The sequence below is a fragment of the Zootoca vivipara genome, chromosome 3, assembly GCF_963506605.1.
Source record: "Zootoca vivipara chromosome 3, rZooViv1.1, whole genome shotgun sequence".
Taxonomy (NCBI): domain Eukaryota; kingdom Metazoa; phylum Chordata; class Lepidosauria; order Squamata; family Lacertidae; genus Zootoca; species Zootoca vivipara.
In genome coordinates this window covers 13,492,014-13,518,866 of record NC_083278.1, presented here as the reverse complement: position 1 = coordinate 13,518,866, position 26,853 = coordinate 13,492,014, and the positions used below count along the sequence as shown (strand labels likewise).

The following is a 26,853-nucleotide window of genomic DNA, read 5'->3' as shown; positions in this document are numbered from 1 at the left end:
CAGTGTAAGAACCAGTTCAATTTTTATTTGCCTTTTAAATGTGATTATACACATTCATGTGTCTACTAAAATTCTGCACTGTTACATTAAAGATACAGTACGATAACATTCAACTTGAGGTACTTCATATTTATATATATCTGTCCTTCATAAATAATGCCATCGGTTGCTATAGTCAAGCACTGCTCCAAGCACAACTAGATGCAGTTGTCTTTGAAATAACGGAGTTTTAACATTTAAAAAAATCAGTGCAATAAGTACTGTAGAAATTAGAACATTTACTTAAATACTATGTCAGATATGCTTAAAGTATATTACACCACAAATCCAGTTAACAGCTTCCCTTCCCCCTTCCAGCTCGCCATGCAACAAGATGTTAGGCGAAGTTTAAACAGCATCTATAATATTTTCTCACATCTCAGGCTCTGTTCTGTTCCAGATAAATATGTCTGGTGCCTTAGAAGAATAAACCAAAATATTCAGGAATTCATACATTTAGGATACTGACTTTCTATTTAAGGGTACAAAGCTCTCATTTGGAAACAATTCTACGGACATCCCCTGCTTCCAGCAGATTGATGCTGGCAGCCTTATAGTTCAATCCACAAACCATTTAAGGCAACAAACATTGATTAGAATGAATCCAACCTAACATGGGTAGATATAGAAAACAGGATTGACTCAATGCCATTTGGGTAAAACCTTTCATTGATAGTGGTGGTATGATCACCAGCAGATACTTTTAAATAGCACTATTAAAATATGAATGCCAATAATATAATTAGTGTTAATGTTAACAGATACCCCTAGCAGCAGTTGTGGGGCACTTTATGCATTTAAGAGACAAATACATAGTCCCCCTGCATGCAAGGACCTTGTATCCACAGAGATGTGCCTCCGTGCATGTACAGATTCCTCACTGCACATCCTTGTTCATGTAAGAGAACAGCAAAGTACACACACAGCCATTTGTGCATTTCAGAGATGCTGAATGACAACCCTGTAATTATTTTTTTATTTGGCATATTTCATTGGACATTCTCTTGTATTCGTTCTAAAAGTGACATAGGTCCTCAGGCAAAAAGCACTTTAGATTAATCAGCAGCGGAAAAAAACTCAAGTCCGTAGAAGTTTCATTATCTACAGGAAGCTGTCTTCTACAGAGTCAGACCACTGGTACATCTAGCTTAATAGTATACACTGACTGGCAGCAGCTTTAGTTTCAGATGGTATGTGTGTGTATTTCTCAGATGCTGGAAATTGAACCTAGAGGCTCTTGTATGCAATCTACTATGCTCTAACCCCCTGCCCCATTGAAGAAAGTAACAGAAGCCTTAGGACCACGATTTCTGCTAGCGCATTGGGACTTTCCACTGTGCTCTCCCCAAATCATCTTCAGGGGTTTGGGAGAATCCTCGGAATGGCATGCTGAGGAAGGGGAGATAGCTCTGTCCAGCAAGCATAAAGGTTTGCGTTGATGGAACAACAGCCTTAGTTCTACTTTGAATACAACACCATGGAGATCTTGCATTCAACCAAATGCAGTATCAAACATTACTTTCTACCTGGGGATGGTCTGCACGTGCAAGACTCTTTACCAGATTGCTCCCTGGAGAGTAACAACTGACCAGGAACTAGATCAACGTGGACAATTCTGAAAGGTACGAAACCTCCTTCATAAAATTGCTAGTTGCATGGTTAAAAGTGTCACTTTAGGTGGCAGATTTCATTTGGCTGAATTTCCTGGTGTTATCTACAGAACCAACTCTGAAATTCTCAGAGCACACTTGGAAAATGTGGACTTCCCCCATTCTTTGTGTGTTCCCTCCTTATCAATATATTAGCATTCTCATTTTTCATTTTGATCCCATTTATACTTTTCTCAGGCATACATCTGAGCAGCCTCCCCAAAGAGGTGCTCCTGACCCTATCGCTACTCACTTTTAGATGAGCAGCAAGGGCAATTTTATTACAGCAAGCTTTTGCAGCGCATCTTCATTTTTCACCCTCCCCCTACCAGATTATCCTAGAGTTTTTATTGCTTTGCCATTTCCCTCAATTTTTTGTTCTTTTTGCTGTGCATTCTTTTTATTTTGATTACAAGTTGCATTGAATATGCCTCAGAAAGGCATGGTACAGGTTCTGACAATCAAAATAATTCATACTAGAAGTGGCCCAAGTTTAATTGTAATTTTAAAGGCATTTTAACTGAAAATTGCCAAAAGTAGTGCAATGCACACTTTAAATTCTACTTTAAATTACATGCTTACCTGGAAGTAAGACCCACTGAACTCAATGAGATTTACTTCTGAGTAGACATGCATAAGAGTGCATTGTGAGGCACATAAAATAATGTGCACCAAGCAGAATACAAACACCCAATTGTGTTGGAAGCATAACTTAGTTCTCTCCCATATAATCTAAAAGCAGGGAAGGGTGGTTTCATGACAGCTGCAAAAGTATTTAGCTCTCATGGTTGCAGAAATAATTTTTAAATACCTCTGCAGTATGTGCCTTGAATGCAAATCAGTTTCAAAATATGCCTTAAAATATTGTCCACACTAAAGTCAAATTTAATACTTTTTAAACTTTGAACTCATCTCTCTTTTTTCAAGGAACACATGGGGAAGTCCAGGCCTCTTGATCAGCTTAAGTGACTCAGTTGCAGAAGACACATGCTAACTTTTATGCAGCAAGCTATGCCTCCCTTATCTTAAGAGTAAACCAATACATTGCTTAATTTTTATATTGGTTTAAGGCATGCATTTTTTTGTATCTGACAGCACACCTCATTGACGTTACCCTTGTACAGTAAAGGAGATGGTGCAATGAAATGTACCGTCAAAAAAGGATTGCAATTTACCACTGCAAACTGGTTTAAGAACTGCTCATAATGGTAGGCAAATATGACGAAGTTCAAATGATAGTCACTTCTGCTTTCAGGTTCAAACTGACTAAGTGCCTGTCACTTTGACAAACAAGGGAAGGGGGACAGAAGGACGCCCCTTTTCAGGGGAGGTTGAGCTATGCATTCCAAAATCGGGGGGGGGGGGGCGCTAACCTAGCTCTCTTTCTCCCCAGCTAAACCCAGTTACTTCCCTCCATGGAAGTGAATGGCAAGACATTCACGCTTACGGGAAATATAAAGTGCTACACTCGGATACCATTCTGGACCTCTTGACAGCCATCTGTTTCAATGGGGCAGTAACTAAAAGCAGCAGTGTACATATGCCATCTAGAGGCCAAGAGGGCACAGGGCACCAAAAACCCCACACGACCCTAGTCTGGAAATTGGCTTTTATAGGATTGCTAGTTAAGGGAAATGGCACTACTTGCTCAAACCATGCAATTCCATTGTAACTCTTATTTGAGGTTCATGAAAAAGCATGGGGAAGCATCTGCAGAAGCCCCTTCCCCTCTCCCAGCACATTATGCACAGATTATTATTTCTTGTTTCTGTCTTGCCCTTCCTTGATGCCCTGCCACCAATTCCATCCTCACAGCATCAGTGTGAGGAATGTTAGGCTGAGAGACTGGCCTAAGTGCATCCGGGAAATTTTGTGACTGAGCAGGGCTTTTACCTGGTTCTCCCTGAGTCTAAGCACCCCAGCCACAATGGTTCTTGAGGATACCATCTGATCAGGAAGCAACCCCAATACAACATGAGAGCATTTAAATCCTTCTGCTTTACATCATACCATTTGAAATCATTAAAAAGGCAATAATAACATTTTCCCTTTAAGAATAGCCTCTGTCTTTTCTTTTATATTATACACATCTGACAAAACACAAAACATTTGAAGGCTGGATTTTCTCATGCCCAATCCCACCATATTTTAGATTCTTAATGGCACTTAAAAGACTACTAGAAGCCAGGATTAAGTATTCAGAGCAAGAACATGAACAGATAATGTACAATATTGGTGGGCAGAGAGGTGGGAGAAACATTTATACAGTATAGTCATATCAGTGTAGATTTAGTGTTGGGGAGGTACACTCCCACCTTGAACAATGTAGCAGGAAGCATTCATGCTTACTTTACTGAATAAATCATATCCTTAATTTAAAGCAAGGGGAGATGAAAATCAACTTGGGAATACCACTGTAAGCAACTTTCAAGCAGAGACAAGTGTTGCCTACTTGAAAATGTGCCTTTTATTATTTCATGAACATGAAATTGCTCTGTATCATTCAGTTATGCTTATTTCCTTTCATTTTTACTATCCCCCAGCCTGCAGCCCTTTCCTGCCAAGAACGCAGATGGTTCTACGGGAAGCCTGACAACCAATTTAAAATGAGAGAGAGGAAAAATGCTTCTGGTCAATGAAAAACTGCACTTTAGATCTGAATGAAGATCAAATTAAAACGGGGAAGATCTAACTCACAAATGTCCCCTTTTCAGAAAATGCCGGCAGTTACCAATTTCATTACAATCACACAAAAATCAAAACTTCCTATAAAATGAACATATACATGTTTTAGAGATGTGTCTTAACAGGCATTCTGTGCAGTGTGGTAATGAATGCTACTCAAAGCAACCATTTACAGCTGTGCTAAAAAGCAGCTCTAAGAAGAAAAACTACAAACAGCATTCACGCCAGCCATGTTACTGTCTGATCCCAGACACAGTACGTAGTTAGGGGGATTCTGAAAGCCAAGAAATTTGGGCATCTTTTTTTAAAAAAATCACAGATCTGGAGCATCTTTAAAAAGAAAAAATGTGGGTGAATACGTAAGTACAACTGCATTTATCCAACCTGCTATATGGATATTGACCCAGAAATGGAGAAGTCTTTGAAACCTACTACTTGCTTCTTGCTTCTATCCATTTATCTGCCAAGTTAGTTAATTTGTGAACTATCCATAGCAATTTAAAGTAATATAATACTACAAAAATTGGTATTATTTTTACTCAGGTGGTAAAAGTAACCCCATGCCAAAAAGTTTTCAACTGCCTTTGGAAAAAGAAAAAATAGTCACTAGGGATTTGCTCCTTTTTTACGCATCAGAAAATTGTGGGAAAGGGAGTTGACCCATAAAGGGTGACTACCAAGGCTGATTAAATGGGGAAATTCTTTATTAAAAAGAAACGGTCACTGAGACAGTGCCGTGGTGAAAACACCATTCATTTCAATGCACTAGCTGGACAAGTAGGGGTTGTTTTGTGTCTCAGGAGCAGCTTGGGAGAATGGTGTTGAAGAAAGTAAGAATTTACTGTGCATAAACCACTTTGCTCCTTGAGGAGACTTACTTTCCTTTGTAGACATTCTCAATGCACCAGTTCATCCCAGTGGTCCATCTCAATTAACACAACTTTCCAACATCAGATTAGTACATGCAGGAAGATCGAACTTGTCCCTCTACCAAAACTGATTTTGTGTGAATTGGTGGTGTTGCTGCCAAATCAGCCTCCAGTGGAAGTGTGAGGGGGTGTCCGTTAAAATAAACAGAGAGATGTTTGAAAAGCCTATGACACGGAGGAAACAAAAATAAATAAATCAGGAGGACAGCAGAAAGTAGCAAGTTAAAAGGGTAGGTGGGAAACAGCATGGAGAAGAACATCTATTTCCTTTCTTTCACAAAAAAGGGCTATCTCATCTGTCGTAAGGCTGTGAAACTCTTGACTTTTATAATTTGCTAATTTGCTTGTTCCTGGGAGCTCCCAGTAAAAAGAATTTTACACTTAGGCTATAAAAGTACAGCAAGCATTAAGCTGTTCACTGCATTCAGGAACATATTACCTGTACTGATCACATATCTGCAGACAGCAAGGTACGTATCAAACAGGTCTGGACCAGACATATACACCATAGAGCAGCACTCTCCATGTTGTGGAACCCATCTTCTTTCAGGCATAAAAGATAAGTTCTGGAATCTGCCCCCCCTGAACCCCAGTGCCATTGGTACTGTCTGAAGAGCACTGGAACTGCACAGTTACTTTGCCACACTGAACTTCTGTCATCCCTTCCTGTCCAAAATAGCTGAGTTCATTTCCATCCAGAATCACACTAGCTGTGTAAAAGGTATCTGGCTCGATCTGCACGGGGTACTCAAACCACACCGGGAAAGTGTTGCTAGATCCGTCAGAGAAGTACTTGCTCAAGTTTTGCCCTAGGATAACGCCTTGCCGTTTGAGTTCAATCTTGGCACTGTATTCGGCCGATCCACAGCTGGAGCCATAGAGCCCGAAGCCAGCAATGAAAACTCTCTTGTCAACAGCAAACTGTATGCTGTCACAACGGCCCCTGTAGCGCCACTGGTTGCTGCGGTAGGCACAAGACTGGAAGCGGTGGCAGCGTTGCGGGACAAGGCCTTTCCGGGCATTGCTCACAAACTGCAGCTCTGGCTTTTTGGCAGCCGTGTACCAAAGGAAGATATCGTTTGTTTCATTGAGGGTCAGGATGCCGGACTGAGCAGCACCATTTGCAAAGTCATCAAGCGCCATCGTAGGGATGCGGATGAGATAGAGCGCCTTCCCAAGGACTTTGCGCTTGTTGTCTATGCTGGCAGGTAGCTCTTGCCGTTGACACTCTACTTCGGCCCAACTGAGAGCAGCTTCAAAAACCACAATTTCTTTGGCATTCAGGGTCTCCCTCTGGAGGATGCTTTCGAGTGTTTGAAAATCAATGTCACAGAACCCTTCCGATTTCAAAGCCAGCTCTGCCTGGGCATCAATCACTTCCCAGCAGCGCTCAGTCAGGTCTGGTTCCTCAAATAAACAGCTCTGGGAGAGCAGTACACAAGCGTTTTTTGCACTCAGACTCGTCTCTAGGAAGTTAACACATGCGCGGGCAAGATGAGGAACGATGTACTTCTTGGCAGCGTAAAGAGTTGCCAGAACTGTATCCGCAGCCAAGTCAATTTCATCACAATATATGTATCTGCAATAAAAGACACGCATGTAATACAGTTAACAAAACAGATGGACATTTTTCAAGAACACTAGTAGTGAAAGACACATGTATGATAAAACATTAATATCGTTGTTCTGGAATTATTTGCAACAAATGCTTAATTTGTTGGTTTATCATCTACCTTTTGTTAAGCTCATCAAAACCTCAATATGGGTGACTTTTTAATGATGATGACAAAATCCGCAAATGCTCAGGAGGCAATGTTTCATCTGGTCGTTTTTCATTCCACAGCACTGCAACGCACTGCAACGCAAGTTGCCTTGATGAATAAGTGTGCCCTTAACTGGCAACCCCATGAATCAATCAACTTCAGCTTTAGCTCTTTACAGTGTAAAGTTGACAACCAATTAAATTTGGCGCATGGTGAAATATTTCTTGTATTTCATGAAAAAATGTCAATAACTGCTCACGGCAGAGCAAAAGCACTTCTTCACAATAAAATAGTCGTACCTTGGAAGTCGAATGGAATCTGTTCCAGAAGTCCATTCAACTTCCAAAATGTTCAGAAACCAAAGTGTGGCTTCTGATTGGCCACCAAAGCCCAGTCGGACGTTTGGCTTCCAAAAATAGTCCACAAACTGGAATACTCACTTCCAGGTTTGCGGCGTTCGGGAGCCAAAATGTTCGAGAACCAATCTGTTCGAAAATGAAGGTACGACTGTACTGAATTCGCCAACACATGTGGTAATTACCACTGGCTTAGGTAGCCAGTAAAAGAGCAGGCATATTTATGGAAGATCGCTCTCTCTAAAATGCTTTTTCACTATGACTAGTTAAATTGATTATTCAGGTTCAATGGCTGTGTCTCTCCGGATACCATCTGCGGGCAATGGAGGGGCTGCTTGTGGGCTTCATCAGGGGCTGGCCATTGTTGGAAAGGATGGTGGTCAACTAGATGGACACCCTCATCCTATCATCTACAGAGGTCTTATTTTCCTTGTTTCTGACAACTGACATTGCAATCGGATCACTCAAGGGAAGTGTTCAAAGTACTCCAGAGAACATCTTCCACAATCCATTCCACGTAAGATTATGGGGCAGACTGTAGTGCGCCTGCAAAATTGTTAGGGGAACTAGCTGGGTTCTGAAGCCAAACTCTTTCAGGTTGGGATAGCCCCCCAAAGAGGCTGGTAGGCTCTCTCCCAAGTGAACTCACAGCATACTCCAAAAATGCATATCCAGTAGTACCCTTAGTTTCTCCTGCCTATCCTCCTCCATCTCCCAAGCACAATGAAGAAGAAGAAAAGGAGGCATTACTGGAGCACATGAACAAGGCAAAAGTACTTCTCTTTCAATCTGGTTTCAGTTTTCCATACTCTGCATGCAATTCATGCTGAACCTGACTATGCATGCAATTCATGCTGAACCTGACTATGATGAAGAGTTTAGACTAGAGCAGCCATATATGTATGTATGACTTGCAGATCACAATGGGAAACATAGTAATTTCTAGCAAAGTTAATTATTTGGAGGGAGGGAAGTAGCACAAACTGATTTTGATTTGGCACTGGGGCAAAGGAAGGAGGATGAAGGTAGTCATGACATTGTTTAAAAGCCATTTGTTGCTGGGGGGGAGTGGCAGAATATTTTGAACTATATTTGTGAAGCTTTGATGTCAATTTCACTTAGCTCTTGTTTAAAAGATCTGTGTTTACTTCTTTTGATTTTCCCTATGGGGCACTAGCTGCTCATTTACAAGGCAACCATAATCTCTCTTGGATGCACAATGTTTTAACATGTACTTCTAGCCCTTGGGATTTTCAGTGTCAGAAAGAATACAGCATAGAATACAGCACTTAGGGATGTTAAATATCTAACTTGCACAGCTATTATTAAAAGCAGCAACAGACTAATTTACCTGTGGTCTTTTTAAAATGAAACTTTTATTATAACACTGAAATTGCTTAGGGGATTTTTGGTGGATTAAAAGCAACTGTCAGACAAGAGCTCCGACTGTTTAAGTGAAACTTACCATACATAGAAATGATAACTAATACTTTAAGTAAAATGCATATTTTTCTTTTATGTTCAGGACAAATGTGCACATCACCAGTGTAGAGGTTTTATGCATTCAAAACATGAGATATAGAAACCAAGTAGGTTTTAACACCACATACTCGAACATATTGTACACATATTAGAAACCAGGGGCCTAATTATTTTTCTATTAAAATAATTTTAACCCTACTCTTCAACAGAAAAGTGGCTTACAAATATCAGTAAGATATGCTTTAAGCCACTTTACAGATTTACCTTTTTGCTGTACCTTGGCTAGATGTGGTTAAATGTGACTTTAATGGGCCATTTTCCAACACTACAAATAACACCAGGCAGTTTGGGGTAGATATCCCCAGCTGCAGTCCTGAGGAAAATCCCTCCTCTACCCTGGTTTTGGAGATTTCCCCTACAAAACAAATACAAGCCTCAGAAGAGGTATCTTCCTCAGGACTGTTATCAGGAGATGAAAGAGTTAAACATATTGTATAGTTTGGTCATGAACTAGGACAATAAAGTACACCTAAGCCTACTCTAAGAGCCATACTTTTCTTTAATTGTCTGGCTCCTAATTTTAGAGATGCTTTTTAAAAATTGCCGCAGAAAGATAATGAACTGGTTATCACCAAAAGAAAAAAATGAAGAAAGGAGATAACAGTGGCCTGGTTTGCACTCTTCCCTTCTTTCTTCTCTCCTGGCACACCTTAGCTATGGATAGTGAAAACATGGTATTTCCATTGTGGTGTTTCCGCTGCTACCCTATTTTGACAGGGGAGGGTCCAGCTCAGTGTAAATGCTGAGTATTAAACATGTTTTCATTAGGATGAATCCACTCGTCTTACTCTTAAATCCGTGTTTCCAGAGCTGTGCACGCCAAGAGTACAATCAAGTGCACAGCAGAACACACACAAGCATCTACTGAAATCAAAGGCCTATTGAAATCAAAGGTTGTGAAGTGCCCTTAAACCTGTATTAGACTGTGCTCTGTTTGAGAATGCCTCCTAGTGCCCGCATTTAGGAATATATAAACTCTTTCCACTGTAGAGCTGCATCAAGCAGTAAAACCTTTTTTTTCTGGTATGGTAAGATTCAACCGAAGATCCCATATCTACCTAAGGCACTGCTGGTATTTATAACCTGAAAAGATCATACTATTCACCTGACAACATCCTATTTTCATCAGGACGTAACACCTATATTTAAATACTGCAACCTTCGCAGTTTGACAGATCTAGCCACAAATGACGACACAACTGCGTCTTGCCGGTTCGTACGTGTCATCTCCTTTCTTTGAAGCTCTTCACACATTCATGTGCTGACTAACCACAGCTACAAACAGCAAAAGCACCCTAAGGAAAAGTTACAAAGTGCCCTTCACAATCGCCAAGGCAATCCAGCCAGGAGACTAATATTTAGCAGATACATGGTTAGGCAAAGCTTGCAGGGGGATTCAATGGGAGATCGAAAAGATTCTTATAATATATGAGCACACATATAAAACAGTAATAGACGACACAGAGAAAAACAACCATTATTTTTTAATAAGAAATGCTTGATGTTTCCAAATACACATTCCAAATTAAATCCTGAGTTAATGGGCAATCATTGTTAGAACACAACTTGTGCTTCCTTATTTCCCACTTGTCATGCAAGAAAAACAAGCCAGGTGGTGAGAGAAATAACCCTCCCCCCCCAAAAAAATGCATGTCCTTTCTTCAGTTCAAGTTTAAAATGCAGAAACAGCATTTAAGGAAATACTATTATTTTTAACATTTGAAAATTCATCCTGCACTTATCAGGAATAAAAAGGAATGGTGTTGTTAGAAAAAGGAGTAGCACAAACAAATGCAGACCTGGTTCACCTGTAATGCTAAGCCAACTCATGGTTTATTGGGAATGAGGAAATGTGTGAGATCTGAGTGAAGATTGTGTCCCATGGTTCGTCTTGCACCAGACAAACCACCAGCTGCAACCAAGGCTTGTTCTTGGTTTGCCGTGCATTGTATCTCTGAAGTGAGTCAAACCATGACCCTGGATCACAGAAGGAAGGCAAACCATGGCTTAGCCCCAGGAAGCATGACAGCAGCAAGACTGAGATAGGATTGTTGAGGCTGTGATCTTCACTCTGGAGACTTGCATGCTTACTCAGTTGTGCTAAGCCATGGTTTGGCTTGGTTTTGCATCTAAAACGGGCAACAGTATATTAGTAGTTTGGAATCTTTCCTTTTCACCCTGTTTTAAAGCTCTTCCTTATTATGTTCCATTCTGTATAAAGTATATGGAAAAGCAGCTTGACCAATGTGACCTGCTAACTAACTAAATATGCAGGAAATGGGGGCCGGGGGGGGGGAGAAGTGAGGGATTAATAAATAAATAAATAAATAAATAAATAAATAAATAATACCCCACTCATCTGGCTGGGTTTCCCCAGCCACTCTGAGCGGCTTACAGCATATCTAAAAACATAAAACATGAAGAGTTAAAAACCTCCCGATACAGGGCTGCCTTCAGATGTCTTCTAAAAGTTGTGTAATTCTTTATCTCTTTGACATATGAAGGAAGGGTGTTTCACAGGGAGGGATAAATAAAATATTCATTTTTAAAAAGTCCTATAATTAACACACAACTACAGACACCGTATCCATAAGCTAATGACTGCGTTTGCACATCAATTCTTTCTTTATGACAATGCCTAACTTTTTAACTGTGACATTACTAGAGCAAGTACAAACAAATTCACTTCCAGCAATGAAGAAGGATGCTTACTTCAGCATAGCGAGGAAAGCAGAAGGCTCCACATCTGGTATACGGATTTCATCTTTGTCCTCAGCAAGCTCTCCATAAAACATTGCATGGAATACAGAGCTTCCAACAGCTAAGACATACTGTTCAAAAAGGGAAATATTATTTCATGCTTTAGAACAAAATTCATTGTCAACAGAAAAGCAGAAATGTGGCAGCGCCACAGTGAGCGTTAAGAATGAAGCCATGAAGGCAATCAACAGTAATGAGAGAGCATTGCATGGCTTCACCTTGCACTCTAAATTTTTAAAGCAAAACTCACTAAGAGAATCCTGGATAAACCGCATCCACAACCCTTGAACAGACTGCTATTCTAATACATTGCTATCTCCACTGGGAGGCAGTGTGTTGCAGTGCTTAAGAGTGTTATATGTAGAGGCCTGGCATCAGATTCCCACTTATGGGGTGACTTTGGACCAGCCGCTGTCTCAGAATAACCTACTTCATAGGGTTGCTGTGAGTTTTTAAAAGGAGGGCAGATTGGTGGAAGGATAGCATAATAATGTCATAAATCAGTAAAACAAGATTTTGAAGGGGATAATATTGTACTGCACAGTTGAGGAACACGTTGAACTCCAACTCCCATGCCCAAAGGCTAGCATGGCTGGGAACTGTGGTCCAGAAACAGGCACAGATTTCCCCAACCTTGTATTACAGTAGCAAAGATATTTAACTGGAGGGGAAACTGCTAAAGGATTTCACCGGGCAAAGATGCTTAAAAGCTTCCATAATTATGTCAGTTCCAGTACCCAAACCTCCCACACTGTTACAATGGCAACAGTTGATGTTTCCCTTGCTTTTCCCATGTCAGATCTAGTAATGCAGCTGTTGCTTACTTTGTGTCCTGGCAACCGCTGGGTCCCACCTGGTGGACCAACCACAAAATGAACATCTGCCATCAAGTCATTGTTGAACATTACTGCATTTCTACAAACAGAGGCAATACGTTATTTTAGGGTTTCAGCATCCCATACATGCAATTCAGCTCCTTAAAATGTTACAATCTTTCAAGAGCAACCAAGAAAACACACAAACACAAAGAGAGGAAGGATACAGTCCTTTTTGGAAAAAAAGCATATTTTAAATGACTTTAATAATCATTAAATGTACCAAGGTATGGCCTTTTTTAATTAAAAAAAAGTATGAAAAGTATGACACTGCAAGAAAAACTTAGCAAGAACTTTTGTAAAAGTAAAAATGCTAAACTGTGTGATCAAATATGAAGATTAATACGGCGTGAATGTGCCTTCATGAGAGAAGAATGCCTAAGAGTTTAAAACAAGGCAGCTTGCATGCAAAAATATTCTTCATTATCAGCAGAAAAAATAACAAATGTACAAGGGGAAAGTAAAATCATTTCCCCTTCTTTGAACACTGCCTAACGGAAAGGCATGCTGTTCGAAAAGAGGGCACACATCTCACTACAGATTGCCACTGAACTGAAAAGCACAATATTAAGAAACCATTTCCCAACTTGCTTACCTTTCTCGGATGGTGGGGTACAGTCCTTGCCAGTTTGGAGCTGGGATGATGTTGTTGTTATTGATGTTTTGCTGGTGGTATTGCTGGACAGCAGTGGTGTTACTGTTTGCCGGCTTCTTTCGGGGGAAAATATCAGCAGCCATCTTCTTCTTCTTTTTAGTCTTCAAGGTAATGATTTCATAGCAAACTGGAGGTAACTTGCTGCTGCTGCCACCACTGCTACTGCTTGCCTTCTTGGAGCTTTTCTTGGACCTGTTCTTAACTGTCTCTGGAAGCATCAAGAAGAAGGTGAGACATTTCATGTTCTTTCCCTTGTCATCTACCATGAGTATCCTTGTCTGTGTAATCAGATAGCCTAACTACGTAGAACAGAGGCAAGCAGAAGGTACCGAACACAGAGCTGCAAGGCTGAGATTGTGTGCTTCTTTTTCCAGCAAGGCAAGGTGACCTTTTTTTTCTCTAGTATGCTGAATTAAGATATTAGCTTTTTAAGTTTGATCCAGTACTTGATCTGTCAAACTCCTCCCCATCATGAATCCCAGCTTCATTTGCTTGCGAGAGAGCTTTGTTGTGTGGCAAAACAAAGTAGGAGAGCAAGATAAGCTGCCGCTGCTGCTGCTTGCTTGTCAGCTGGCGCGAGTTGTGTGTTGAATGGATCTGAGTGCAGGAGGTGTTAGAGCCCTGCAGATGGGAGTCAGACAAGCAGCGTTCTGAGCCAATAGCTGAAGTCACAAAGAGCGATTGGACCAGCAGCACAGCGACACAGTGTGCTTATAGCTCTAATATTAAAGAGCCGGTGGCTGCACTCTCATTTAATGATCAGTTTAAGTAGAAAGGCAAGCCGCTTGCACAAAGTGAATGATACAAATGTGTGTTTTCTATTAGTCCTTGGCTAATAATTTCCCCTTGAAGCCATACCAATTTTCAAACATGAACATCATTTTAAAGAACCCAAGAAAATAAAAATGATTGTGCCTCACCACCACTAACAAAATCCCGAGAAATGTTTGCAAGCAAGGCAAAAGGGGAAGTGAACAATATACTGCATTTTTTCCTGTAAATTATTTCCCGTTATAACTGCAAATGTTAAATTGGATAAATTTAGTATCCAAATTAAATCAGATTAACTGGCAGTATAAAAATGGACTGATATGGTTTAACAGTCCCTCTCCAGTGCAGTTTATACTCTGGAGCTTAATGAATAGAGATGAGGTCACCACATTAGCTTTTAACTCACTACGTTTCCTGAGAACATAACAGTCCTTGATAGACATCCCAAATCACTAAGCAAAGGCTAATTAGGCCAAATTACACCACTGGTGATTGCACAGAGTCACAGCAAAACTTCCGTATGTGTACAAGAAATATACAATGTCAAATTAGACATGAATTTAATTTGTTTAAAGAGAGAGAAAAAAACTTCTTGCATTTGAAAGGGTCTAAACTGAAGTAATTATGGTTTATTATGTGTTGGCATGTTGCTTAATACATCCCACCAATTGGATGTGTTGTAAGTACAGGATATGGTGTTAGCCCCCTCCCTGACATAAAGGTACAGCTCACCCCTTCTTTCAGGGCTTGGATCCAACTCTGCTTCCTCTATTAGTACATGTACAGCTCCCATCTCTCAAAGCAGAGTGAGTTGGGTGAAGAAGGAGGGGTATTGCAAGCACTTTGCACTGTACCCAAAGGGCTGGGCAGGTTTCAAGCTTGCAAGATCTACTTTTATTTGCTAAATGTTTTTTGCTCTTTTTCTTTTTTAACCAAAGCCCCAGGGTGCATCAGCCAGAGCTAGGAGAAAAAAAAAGATTTGCAGGGGCTGGCAAACACTGAGAATTAAGGAAGAGCGTGCCTCTGAGCATATTTGCTGATGCGCCCCCCCCCCATTATAAAAACTGAGCTTACAGGTTTTTTGCACAAAAAATGCTTGTACAGATTCTTCCACCAAGCATTCTTAATTTCAGCAACCCAAGTAAATTATTTCTAAGACATTAATTATTTGCTATTGTTGACCGCTAAAAGTCAGAAACCCACACTCATCCACTGCAGACCTTCTAGAGATCTACCAGAAGACCCCAAATCTATCTTCTGCTTTTCCTGGGCTAGAGCATTCCTCTCTCTCGGCACAAGGCTGTGCTTGCAAATTTCTGAAATAAGGCTTCACTGAGTGGTACGGTACCAAGCTGGCATCTCACGTTCAAAACATGTTGTTCATAATACACCATCAGCATCACACAAAAAATTAGAAGTTAAAAAGCCATCACTTTGAGGTACCAGAAACAAAACATCATACAGGTTTCAAAACTAACCCCTCTTTCTAGAAGCCTGCCTCTCAAGAGTTGCCAGTTTGTTTCTGGTTAAATGTGAGCACTTCTGAAAACAGGTCAATAATGCAAAAAGGTGCCTGGTAATCAGAATGTGATAGTATGCAATCATCCTACAGAGATGCACAACTACAGTGAGGTATAAATTCCAGACACAGAAGAAGCTGTACAAGTTGCACCATATCCTATCTGCCATCCTACCCACTAGCTGTAGTTATGTGATAAAAGGTTGCCTGGAAATATTTAGCCTACAGTCTTGAGCTGCCTAGCCCATGTATTACAAGAATGGTGCCTGCACTTGCAAGATCCCATTCCTTTCTCTGTTTACCTCCCATAGAATTAAGCTTTGAAATAAACATGTTTATTGTAGCCAATAGCAGGCTTCTTTGACGCCTTCCTGCAATGCAGGGAGCAATTTCAGGGGTGTGCGTGCGTGTGTGTGTTACACCTGGGAATGGAGAGCTAAAACTTTTCAAGCTGAATTGCTGACAGGGGGGGGGGGGAATGTGCGACAGCAGTGCATGTGTAACTGCACTGGTTTGCAAATGTCCCCTTGGTCTCCAAAAGGCTGGAGCCCTTTACGGGTGCACCATGGACTCCAAAATTCCACAAAGATTTGTGATAAGCAGTCCCACTCCATCGCCAGAGTTGCCCTGAAAACATTACCATTACTCAGCAGTGCCTTATGTACAACGCGGATAGTGCTGTGTCATATTACCAGTATTCAGTTCTTATGTCCTCCTAGCGCCCCCCATTCTGGGAATTTTAGGAAGAGTGCTTTGTATTACAGGGGTGTATGCATTTTAAGTAGGTTGGGCCTAAGTTCAAAGTTCTAAATTTCTGGCAACATCCCTGAGCTCCTATAAGAATTCCTGCATCAAATACTAAATGAGTTTATGGGAGAGAGGAAGGAAACTTAACGCTAGAAAGAATTCACTGGTTTGGAGGATGCCCTGTTTAAGACCCTACATGTGTTTGGTTTGGCAAGTAGGGGGAGAGGAGAGATTTCAATTAACTTTAAGCTAAAGCCAAAGAGATAGTTAATTTAAGATGGATTCAAAAAGGATCTGGTACTCTAACTTGGAGGGCAAAATACATGGTTTGGAGGGCCAAAGGCTTGCAGAGAATGGATCTCTGATAAAAATGACAACTAAAAGGACAGCCAAATGGCTTTTAGCTACAGTTCCACTCACAGAGACCATGTTCCATATTTATTATTTATTTTATTTCTATATCACTCTTCATCGGAGGATCACAAGATCACAATATAAACAAAATATCTAGCCCATAAAATATTTTTCTGAGCCTTATATGGGTAGGCAGTCTTAGCTAGATTTTCTTAGCACAAGCAAGGGTGATGCATCAGTGGATGGCTTTGTTCAATCCAGAAATGTGTAATTATGTGTTATTAAACTGTTATCATAGATAGATAGATAGATAGATAGATAGATAGATAGATAGATAGATAGATAGATAGATAGAGTAAGCGTTGTCATGTCTTAAAAATTATTATATTTTCTAGTAAAGCTTTGAATATGCTTGAATATTGAAAAATGTACTTTATTTTTTTCCTTTTCAAATATTTCAGTTCAACTAATCTGGACGATTGTATTTTTGTCCCAGTTATTCATACAGCATATATAATTTGTTTGCTAACTCTTAAGGCAAACATGCTAAAGGAGATCTCTACTGATAAGGGCAAAGGGGGGAAATCACTTCTTTTTCTGCTTCATTTTTTAAAAAACAGGAAAGCCCACACTGCTATAAGTGCAGTATTAGTCATCATGATTGCCAGGAGCTTTTTGGGATTCCTTAGGTAGAAAGTCTTTCTCAGTTTAGGGAATTCTGCCCCAAACCACAAAATAATTCTTAAATAAGCCATTTTTGTGCGGTAGCATTTGGTTCCCTCTGTTCAGATTGACTACCTCTTAGGCATCACTGTTCTTTTTTTAATTTGATACTCATTCTGCTTCCTTCCTTTCCTGTATGTTCAGGCCTTCCCTAGCAACGGTGCCCTCCTATAGGAATACCCACGTCACAGTTGGAAAACTAAAGTGTCACAAAGATGGAACCCTTCAGGACTGAAATTGCATATAGGACTAATTAGTGTACAGTCATTTTGTTCCACCAGACAGCTTTAAATGGAATGGAATAATATTTTAAGTTTCCCTGCTACGCTGTATGATTTTACCAGTATGGCAATACTTATTTTCCCACTGTGCATTTGACAAAATTACCAAGAAACGTTTAGAGTGCTAGCTATGCATAATTTGCTTCTTGACAATACAATTAAGGGGAAAACACCATGATTAATCTCGGAAACAAATACAGAGAAGTGCAGGTTTAGCCCTCTATAACTCAATAATGGTTATTTTCATTTAGTACTTTAAAAAAGAAATAGCCATCTGTTTCATTTAGTCAAACAACAACAGAATTGTAATTTTCCAAATCATACAACCTTACACTAGTTAACATACTTAGCGAATGTAGTCATTCCCATATACGTCATTAGAAGATGTTGTCAACAGAAAGACTGAACAGTATTCACATACCATATAGGAACGCTAAACCTGAATGGAAACAATAAGCACCAATCATCATGTTATCAATATTTACCTATAAATGCAAACCTCAAGTCAAAGCAAACTATCAACAAATTCAACGGTGAAGTCAAGGTGGCTACAAAGCACCTAAAATGTAATCCTGAGAACTAGCGTTGGATTTAGGATGGAGAACCTGGGTTCAAATTCACACTTGGTCATGAAATTCACTTAGAGAAAATAACAAATATCTACAAAATGGTGTCATAATCAGACCATAGTACACAGTCCCTCCCATTATTCTTGTTACCAATTAAGACAATATTCCATTGCCATTTTAAGATGAATCCCAAATGCATGTAACAGCCAAATCCTGTTGTCAGAGAGAAGAGGACACATTTATTCACTAAGAAGTAAACCCCTTTGAACCCTGTGGGACTTAATGACAGTAGATACACTTAAGACAATGGTACAAGTTTTGCCTAAAGTAAAGGTAAAGGGACCCCTGACCGACTCTGGGGTTGCGGTGCTCATCTCGCATTATTGGCCGAGGGAGCCAGCATACAGCTTCCGGGTCATGTGGCCAGCACAACAAAGCCGCTTCTCGCAACCAGAGCAGCGCATGGAAACGCTGTTTACCTTCCCGCTTGGAGCAGTACCTATTTATCTACTTGCACTTTGACGTGCTTTCGAACTGCTAGGTTGGCAGGACCTGGGACCGAGCAACGGGAGCTCACCTCGTTGCAGGGATTCGAACCACCGACCTTCCGATCAGCAAGCCCTAGGCTCTGTGGTTTAACCCACAGCGCCACCTGCGTCCCAGGTTTTGCCTACACTATGCTTAAGTTGCAGATTAATGTTGATTTGGCACAAATGCTACTCGTTTCCCCTATATTGATATAATAGACATAATCTTGTGGTATTAATGACTGACTCCATTAAATCTTTAATTGCAGGGTATAACTTGCTCTTTGATTAATTGGTGGGGCTGACAACAGAACCTAGAAGCATCGTGTCAAAATGGTGGAAAGCAGGGTACCCCCACTGGTTCTGCTATTTGGCTTCATCTCTTGCTATTTTCATATCACTGAGTCATTATAAGAACTCTGTAATTTAAGATTTGGTGCCTGAATTTGCTTAGTTTCCTCTTCCCTCCTTACCCCCTTTTTGTTTTGTGTTGTGTCTTGCAGACTGTAAGCGTACAGGTGGGGAATTTCTTGTTGTTCGTGATTTTATATACGCTGCTGTGGGGGTTTATTGGAAGAAGGCAACGGGGTGAGCTCCCGTTGCTTGGTCCCAGCTCCTGCCAACCTAGCAGTTCGAAAGCACGTCAAAATGCAAGTAGATAAATAGGAACCGCTACAGCGGGAAGGTAAACGGCATTTCCATGTGCTGCTCTGGTTTGCCAGAAGCGGCTTTGTCATGCTGGCCACATGACCTGGAAGCTATACGCCGGCTCCCTCGGCCAATAATGCGAGATGAGCGTGCAACCCTAGAGTCGGTCACGACTGGACCTAATGGTCAGGGGTCCCTTTACCTTTACCTTTAAATAAAGGAACTTGTTACTTTTAAGGAGCAACTTCAGATGTGATTCATCAGAATGTCCCTATCCATTTGGATACAAAGCTCGTCTTCTCAAGATCTACAACTGTTTCTTGTGGAAGCCATTACTGTAATTAAGCTTATAAGAAGCAACGGGCTACTCACTTTATATTTTTCAAAGGACTCCTATGCTATCACTTGTCTTCTTGAATGTCTGGGAAATACAACCAGGCCTAGATTCAGTTTAAACATATTTCATGTGTGAATATGCAGGGTAGCTGGTTATTCTTTTTTTTTCAGACAACTTTTCCCTTTATCATTTTCATTTCCTGATCCTCAGTTCACTTAAACTAACAGCCCTTGGGTTAGTGGGGAGGGGAACCAAAGCTCGCACATACGTAATGTATCTTTTGCAGTACAGTGGTACCTCTGGTTGTGAACGGGATCCGTTCCGGAGGCCCGTTCACAACCTGAAGGCCGCATCCTGAAGCGGACGTAACATGAAGTATGCCTGTAAAGCCACCAACCTACTAACGCTAAGATTCCCTTCTAACAGCAATAGACCTCGGGTGCAGTTTTGAGACATTTTAATGTTTTACTCAGGTGTGTTCAAGCGTCCTTGCAAATATGCAAACACTGAAACTATGGATGCGAGCAGGAGTCACATACAAGCCTCATCCCTAGGGTCACCAGGCACGCTGGCTCCTGTTCCGACCTTGGTGCAACTACTACAAAGGTTCGAAGGAAGTTTTGAACTGCACTCTGCTGAAACCTCCCCGCTACTGGGAACCATGGTAAGAAAGGGCTCCAAATCAAGGGGAGTTTCCTAAGTGGGTTTTGTAGCAAAATGCACTTTAAATTCCCCTTCTAAATCATGCAAAGGTCTAAACAGGAATCCACACATCTGGGGACATTGGGGGCAGGGCTTGCATGTGTGAACATTCACATTCTCAAGTGAACCCCTGAACAACCCTCAATATCCAAATTCTTCCGTTGGGTGAAGAAACATTTAAACACGGTATTTCTTTGAGCAATGACCAATAACTCGCTGCAGAGCTGGCACTGTTACAGGTCCCGCATCATACACGTTCTGCAGCTGCAAGGTATTTTAGTGTGGCAGCACCACTTTGGAACAGCACTCTCCCACTGTTGCTCCCCAGAAGAAAATAAGGCTTGGTATCCTATAAATATTTAAATGAATTTAACCAACCAGTTTATAACCCTAGTTTATACTTTGAACTCTTATACAACCAAGGAGTGGGGTTATGTCAATGACAGAAAATAAACCGCACCCTGGTAATTACAATAACAGCCCAAGAGTTCAGAATTAAATTGATTACATAGAATCTGGAAGCAGAGAACTGGAAGAAAACAATGTAAATTGTTAGCAACACAGAACAGTGTTGTGCCAGATGCAAGGAACATAACTTGCAATGCTGTTTTAGGTCTACGACTGTACCCTTTGATTTCTTGGATAAGCCTGGGAAAGGTTCAGAAACAAGCGATCAAAAAGTTTAAAACATTTGGGGCTTCCTTAGTGTGAGGGGGGAAATGTGTATTCCTGGGGCAGGGCGTGATAGGGGTGTATAAAATTATGCAGGGTGTCCCATGCACTTCGTCACAGAAAATAAAATTACTACCAATTTTCTCCTCCTCTCATAACACTAGAGCCAGGAGCTAGCCAACAAAGCTGCTGGAAGTTTGAGGACAGACAGCTACTAATCATGATGGCTGTGTAAGGTATCTGAGGTACTATGCCTCTGAATAAGGCAAGGTAAAAAGGTAAAGGACCTCTGGATGGTTACATCCACTCAAAGGCAACCATGGGATTGCCACGCTCAGCTCGCTTCAGGCCAAGGGAGCTGGCGTTTGTCCAAAGACATCTTTCTGGGACATGTGACCATCATGACTAAACCACTTTTGGCGCAACGGAACACTGTGATGGAAGCCAGAGCGCACAGAAACACTGTTTACCTTCCTGCTACAGCGGTACCTATTATCTACTTGCACCAATGTGCTTTCAAACTCAGGAGCTGGGACACAGCAATAGGAGCTCACCCCGTCACGGGGATTCGAAACGCCGACCTCTTGATCGGCAAGCTCAAGTGGCTCAGTGGTTTAGACCACAGCGCCACCCGTGTCCCAAACCTCTGAATACCACTTGCTGAGAACAGCAAGTAGGGAGAGGAGAGTGCTCTTGCACTCATGTCCTGCTTATGGGCTTCCCAGGGACATCTCGTTCACTACTGTGGGGACAAGATTCTGGCCTAGACAGACCTTTGGTTTGATCCAGCAGGCGTTTTCTTATGTTCCTAAGTTTGAGTATGTGAACATCCACTAAATTTATTTATCTTTTGGATGCAAAGAAATTAAATACTGCCCTAGTTCATTGTAAGTTGCTTTTCAATTTTACCAGACACCACAGACCTAGCTTTAAAATGCCACGAGCGATGCAAATGTGCCAGTTGGGCTCCTTTAACATGCAGGTGAAAGCCTTTGCTTCATATTAACTTCATAATTTCAGGAAATTAGCAAGATTCCAATTTGCATAAATCTTCCCCATTTGTGGGTGTTTTGTTCTGACTGAATGCTCTCAAAGCACGATGAATATCAAGGAGAATTTTCATTTGAAAAACTAGATTTGTAAAATATAGATCTATTATTGAATTTTTTAATATTTTAGTCACAATCTGCCTATTAATTCATTCATGAGCCAATATTTCTACTGCAATTCTTTGCCTACCTCTTTCCAATTTAACAGTGTGTATTCCATATTCATGGCTTAGCAAAGAACAATGTGTTTGGTTTTCTTAATACCCTCTGTTTCCAAATGAATAGTCTCCCCCACACACACCAGTAAGAGACAGCTCTCTGGGAGTAAGAAACAAACTATTTATTAATACAATCTATATTACAAGCAGAGAGCTGTGTACGCAGTTTAATCATTGGTGGGACCTACAAGGAAGTGGTGAAATGACTGGCAGAACAACAAATACGTATTTAGTCAAGGCCTTGTTAAAGTTCTTTTGGCTGCTACATACACATGACTTCTGCATTATTCTTTATTGTCAACATAAATAATAATAATGTAGCATAAATCTTTAGAATCCTACTTTAAGAACCATAAACATGCCAGTGCATGAATTCAGTCCATGTATCTCTTACAACTGATGGGGGGAAATGCTGGTGGAGGAACAACAGATGCTGGAAGTTTCTCAAGGTGTCTTGGATTTGCCAAGCTGCTTCCTATAGACAGGAGTACCCAAGGGCCAGTCAGATACCTAGATTTCAGATTTCTAACACCAGGCTCAAGACTGGAGGAAGGAGGGTTCTCTAATGTGGCTGACTATCTGATGACTTCCTGCTCTTTCAAACACTTCCCTGAGATATAAATGCATGCATGCACACAAGGGCTGTAGGATACCCCAACAAAAGAAACCCACCAATATGCAAGGTTATGCTGTAACCCCCTCTGGGGAAAAGAAAGGCACTGATAATAAAGATGCAATCCAATACCCACTTACGTACTTTGGATTAAGCCCCACTAAATGCAATGGTACTTGCTTCCGAGTAGCCAGAGGTAGGATTGCACTGCAAGTTACTTAAATTGGAAAACTGCACCACACTCCTTTCATGTTTACTGCCCTAGTGACTAGCACTCTACCAACCACCCAAAGATTTTGGGGCAGCATTGAAAACCCTGAGAACTTTTTTCAGAAATTGTTCTCACTGGTTTTTTCACTTGAGCAACAGCTCAAACATATCATTAATATATGACAGTTATTTCAACAACTTGAATAACGCCACTTTGGTGTTTAAGAACATGGGTGAATTTCATATCCTCCACCATAAAAAATATATACTGCTTCTCAGTTGTGAGACACGGCCTATTCCAAGCTGGGAAAGTGGGTTCTCTGCAAAAATGCTCAGGGCCGCCTCCACCTTTCCCCAGTGGGAAAACATCCCTGCCACACTGCCCAGAGGGAGACGCAAATCATTTAAAGGCCACAGCTGCCACCACTGCTTGCTCACCTGAATGAACAGAGGCAGTTGCAGGAAGCAAAAGCTGTCCCCTCTGCTCTCTCTCTTTAGGTGGTACAGCAGTTAGGTCTGTGCATCGTGGACTTAGGTATTCTCCACCCAGAAGCAAAGAGCAAATGGGCAGAAACTGCAGGTTGCACCTTCTCTTTGAACTCCCTATGCTGCTTACATGCCTTAGTGGGCAATGCAGCTGTGAAGAAACCTGGAAGAAGCAGCCACTTCCCTTGTTCACTTTCTATCTCTGGGCGGTAAGGTCCTTGGGATTATCTGCCACATCCACCAGGAGAAGATAGCCAGTGTATGGAGGCAGCTGACAGAGCAGCAGAGGCAACAGCTGCTGCCATCACGGCAATGTGGTTCGTTGTGTTGTGCCAGTCAGAAACAGAATAATAACAGTAATTTTATTATTTATACCCTGCCCATCTGGGCGACTCCCAATACTAAAAACAGAATAAAACTTTAACCATTAAAAACTTCCCTAAACAGGGCTGCCTTCAGATGTCTTCTAAAAGTCAGATAGTTGTTTATTTCCTTGACATCTGATAGGAAGGCGTTCCACAGGGTGGGCACCACTACCGAGAAGGCCCTCGGCACTGGACCTCAGTGTCTGGGCAGAACGATGAGGGTGGAGATGCTCCTTCAGGAGCAACAGAAAGCAACTGAGAGGCAGAAGTGACCCTAAGAACATAAACAGAGCCCTGTTGGACCAAGCCAATGGCCCATCTAATCTACCAGTAGCATCCTGTTTTCACAGTGGCCAATCAGATGCCTGTGGAAAACATAGCCCAATACACCACATGGCGCAAGGGGACATGGCAAGCTCCCTGCTACCATTGCTCCCTGTGAGTGGCAGGTACCTCTGCTCCCCTGCCTCTAAAGCAAGGGGTTGTCCTGGGCCCAATCCCCAGCACTCCAGAGGGAGATGATACGGAAGAAGAGACAGGCAAGCAGAGATGGCTCCTGCTTTGACCTGCCATATGCCCACCTGCTTTGCTGGAGAAGGAAATGCTGTCATCACTGTCCCTACCTTAAATGCCACTGCACACAGGAAGGAGCCCAAATCTCCAAAGAGGATCCCCCTTCCACCCCCAGCAGTGGCTGCTACTTCTCAGTGGGAGCTAGTGAGTGCTGCAGGAGTTTCTTCTGCAGAGCTGCTGCCTGTCAGCATATACAAAAGTTAGATGGGCCAATGGTTAAATGTCGTATAAGGCAACTTCCTAAGTTCCTACCAGTGGTAAAAGATTTATTCATCGCTTCTGAAGTTATAGTACATTTGGCAACATATGCATATAAATCCCTTAATGTTGTGAACTATTATTACTATTAACTACTATTAACTAGCATGTCAAGGCGAAAGCTGCAGGCCTTGCCTTTCTCGTACTAGCTGCAGACACAGCGACCGATCTCTCATTGGTCCGAGTCTTAACTAGCAAAAAACCTTCCTCCAGGCAAGAGAACAAAAACCCCTGCAAATAACAAAGTTTGGGTGCCAAGCTAAAACATTCATTTTCAATCAGCAAATAGGAATGGGAAGGTTTTAATCTAGCCTTTTCCGTGATAGAGCTTTCTGCTTGTAAGAAATTGTGCGTGCGCGTGTGTGATCTGCAAATCCTATGCGTACTTGCCCAGGAAGTACCACTGAATGCAATGGGGCTTGGCTTCCTACTTGCAGGAAATTATGTGTGCATGACTGCAATCCTATCTGCTTGGGGGAGGAAGTCCCACTGAACTGAATGGAGCTTGCTTCTGAGCAGACAACCCCAGCTTTCTACTTGCAGTAAATTGTGTGTGTCTGCAAATCCTATGCATACTTGCCCAGGAAGTCCCACTGAATGCAATGGGACTTGGCTTCCTAATTTCAAGAAATTGTGTGTGTATGGCTGTAATCTTTTTTCCCCCGGGGAGGAAGTCCCACCGAACTGAATGGGACCTGCTTCTGAGCAGGCATCGCCAAAGATTGCAGAGAGGGAGGAGTGTGGGGGAAGTAGAGAGTTATCTCATCACTCAGGATCCCCACCTGCGGCGTGAGGTCGATCGGGTTGGTCTTTAGGAGGAAAAACTAGGCCAAAACCTTTAAAAAAGAAGCAGTACAGCAAGGAGGAGGGGTGGAGGAGGAAAAGAATAATAAGAAGTGCCAAGGGAGAGGGAGGGATATTCCCATCGCACCCGAAGTGCAGAAGGCCCGTCCCGTCTCATCCCAGCCCCCACCCGAGGTAGGACCCAGCACCTCTCGCTTGCCCCGCTGTTAAGCCAGTCCCTCACCACCCCCCGCCGCCGCCCCAGACCCGCCATTCCCCGGCGGCCAAGGCCGGGCCTCTCTCCCCGCCGCACCGGGGCCTTCCCGAGGGAGGGCCTGCGGGTCGACGGAAGGAGAAGCCGAGCCCGGGCCCGGGCCACCTACCATCGCTGCCCCCTCCGTCCTCCTCTATCCGTCGCGGGCGGCGGCGGCGGCTGAGCGGCTGAGGCGGGTCGCCTCCCCCCGAAGCTGAGGAGGAGACGGCCGGGCAAGGGACGGCGGGGACGGGCCGCGGGAGCGCGCCCGCCGCCCCACGTGCGCGCTCCCGGCGCTAGGCGGGTGGGAAAGAGCGGGAAAACCTGTGAAGAGAAGAAGCGCGGGATATAAAAACGGCGGCTGTCGAGGGAAAAGTGGGTGCTTTTGGCGCCGCGGCTGCGTCGTGTGAACGCGCTCAATCCAAAACAAGGAAACAACCCCACGAACCAAAAAGCGTGTGGCTTCGTGGCCGTTAGAAATTTTCGTTTCCTTTTTTAAAGTTTCCCCCCTTTTGAATGATTTTCCGTTGCAAACGAATGTTGTTGTTGTTGTTATACCCCGCCCATCTGGCTGGGTTCCCCCAGCCACTCTGGGCGGCTCCCAATAGAATATTTAAAACACGATAAAACATCAAACAACATCAAATCAGGTATAATGTCAAGAGCATGCCGTTTACCTTCCCACACCAGCGGTACCTATTTATCTACTTGCACTGGCATGCTTTCGAACTGCAAGGTTGGCAGGAGCTGGGACAGATCAACAGGAGCTCACAGGGTTGAGGGGATTCGAACTTACAAACTTTTGATCAGCAAACCCAAGAGGCTCAGTGGCTTAGACTATGAAACAGTTGAGAATGGTTGCATTTGGCTCTGCGTTTAATTTTTTGTTTCTTTGTTTTCTGATAATGCAAAATTTGAGGTTGTTTTGACCAGGACCAGATT

General features: G+C 42.2%; 1 protein-coding gene across 2 annotated transcripts; it reads right to left on the bottom strand.

Annotated features, from left to right (window-relative positions):
• On the bottom strand, positions 1–26,173 carry BTBD3 (BTB domain containing 3). 2 transcript variants are annotated; one of them, XM_035110069.2, is made up of 5 exons: positions 26,042–26,173; positions 13,194–13,461; positions 12,548–12,638; positions 11,676–11,794; positions 1–6,881 (listed from the first exon to the last, which is right to left on the bottom strand). In XM_035110069.2, the coding sequence occupies exons 2-5, from the start codon at positions 13,334–13,336 to the stop codon at positions 5,849–5,851; spliced, it is 1,386 nt and encodes a 461-aa protein (XP_034965960.2). In that variant the 5' UTR covers positions 13,337–13,461; positions 26,042–26,173; the 3' UTR covers positions 1–5,848. The 2 variants fall into 2 exon arrangements, with proteins under 2 accessions (XP_034965960.2, XP_034965959.2); XM_035110068.2 differs by lacking the exon at positions 26,042–26,173 and having other exon boundaries at positions 13,194–19,404.
• Positions 26,174–26,853: the final 680 nt, after the last annotated feature.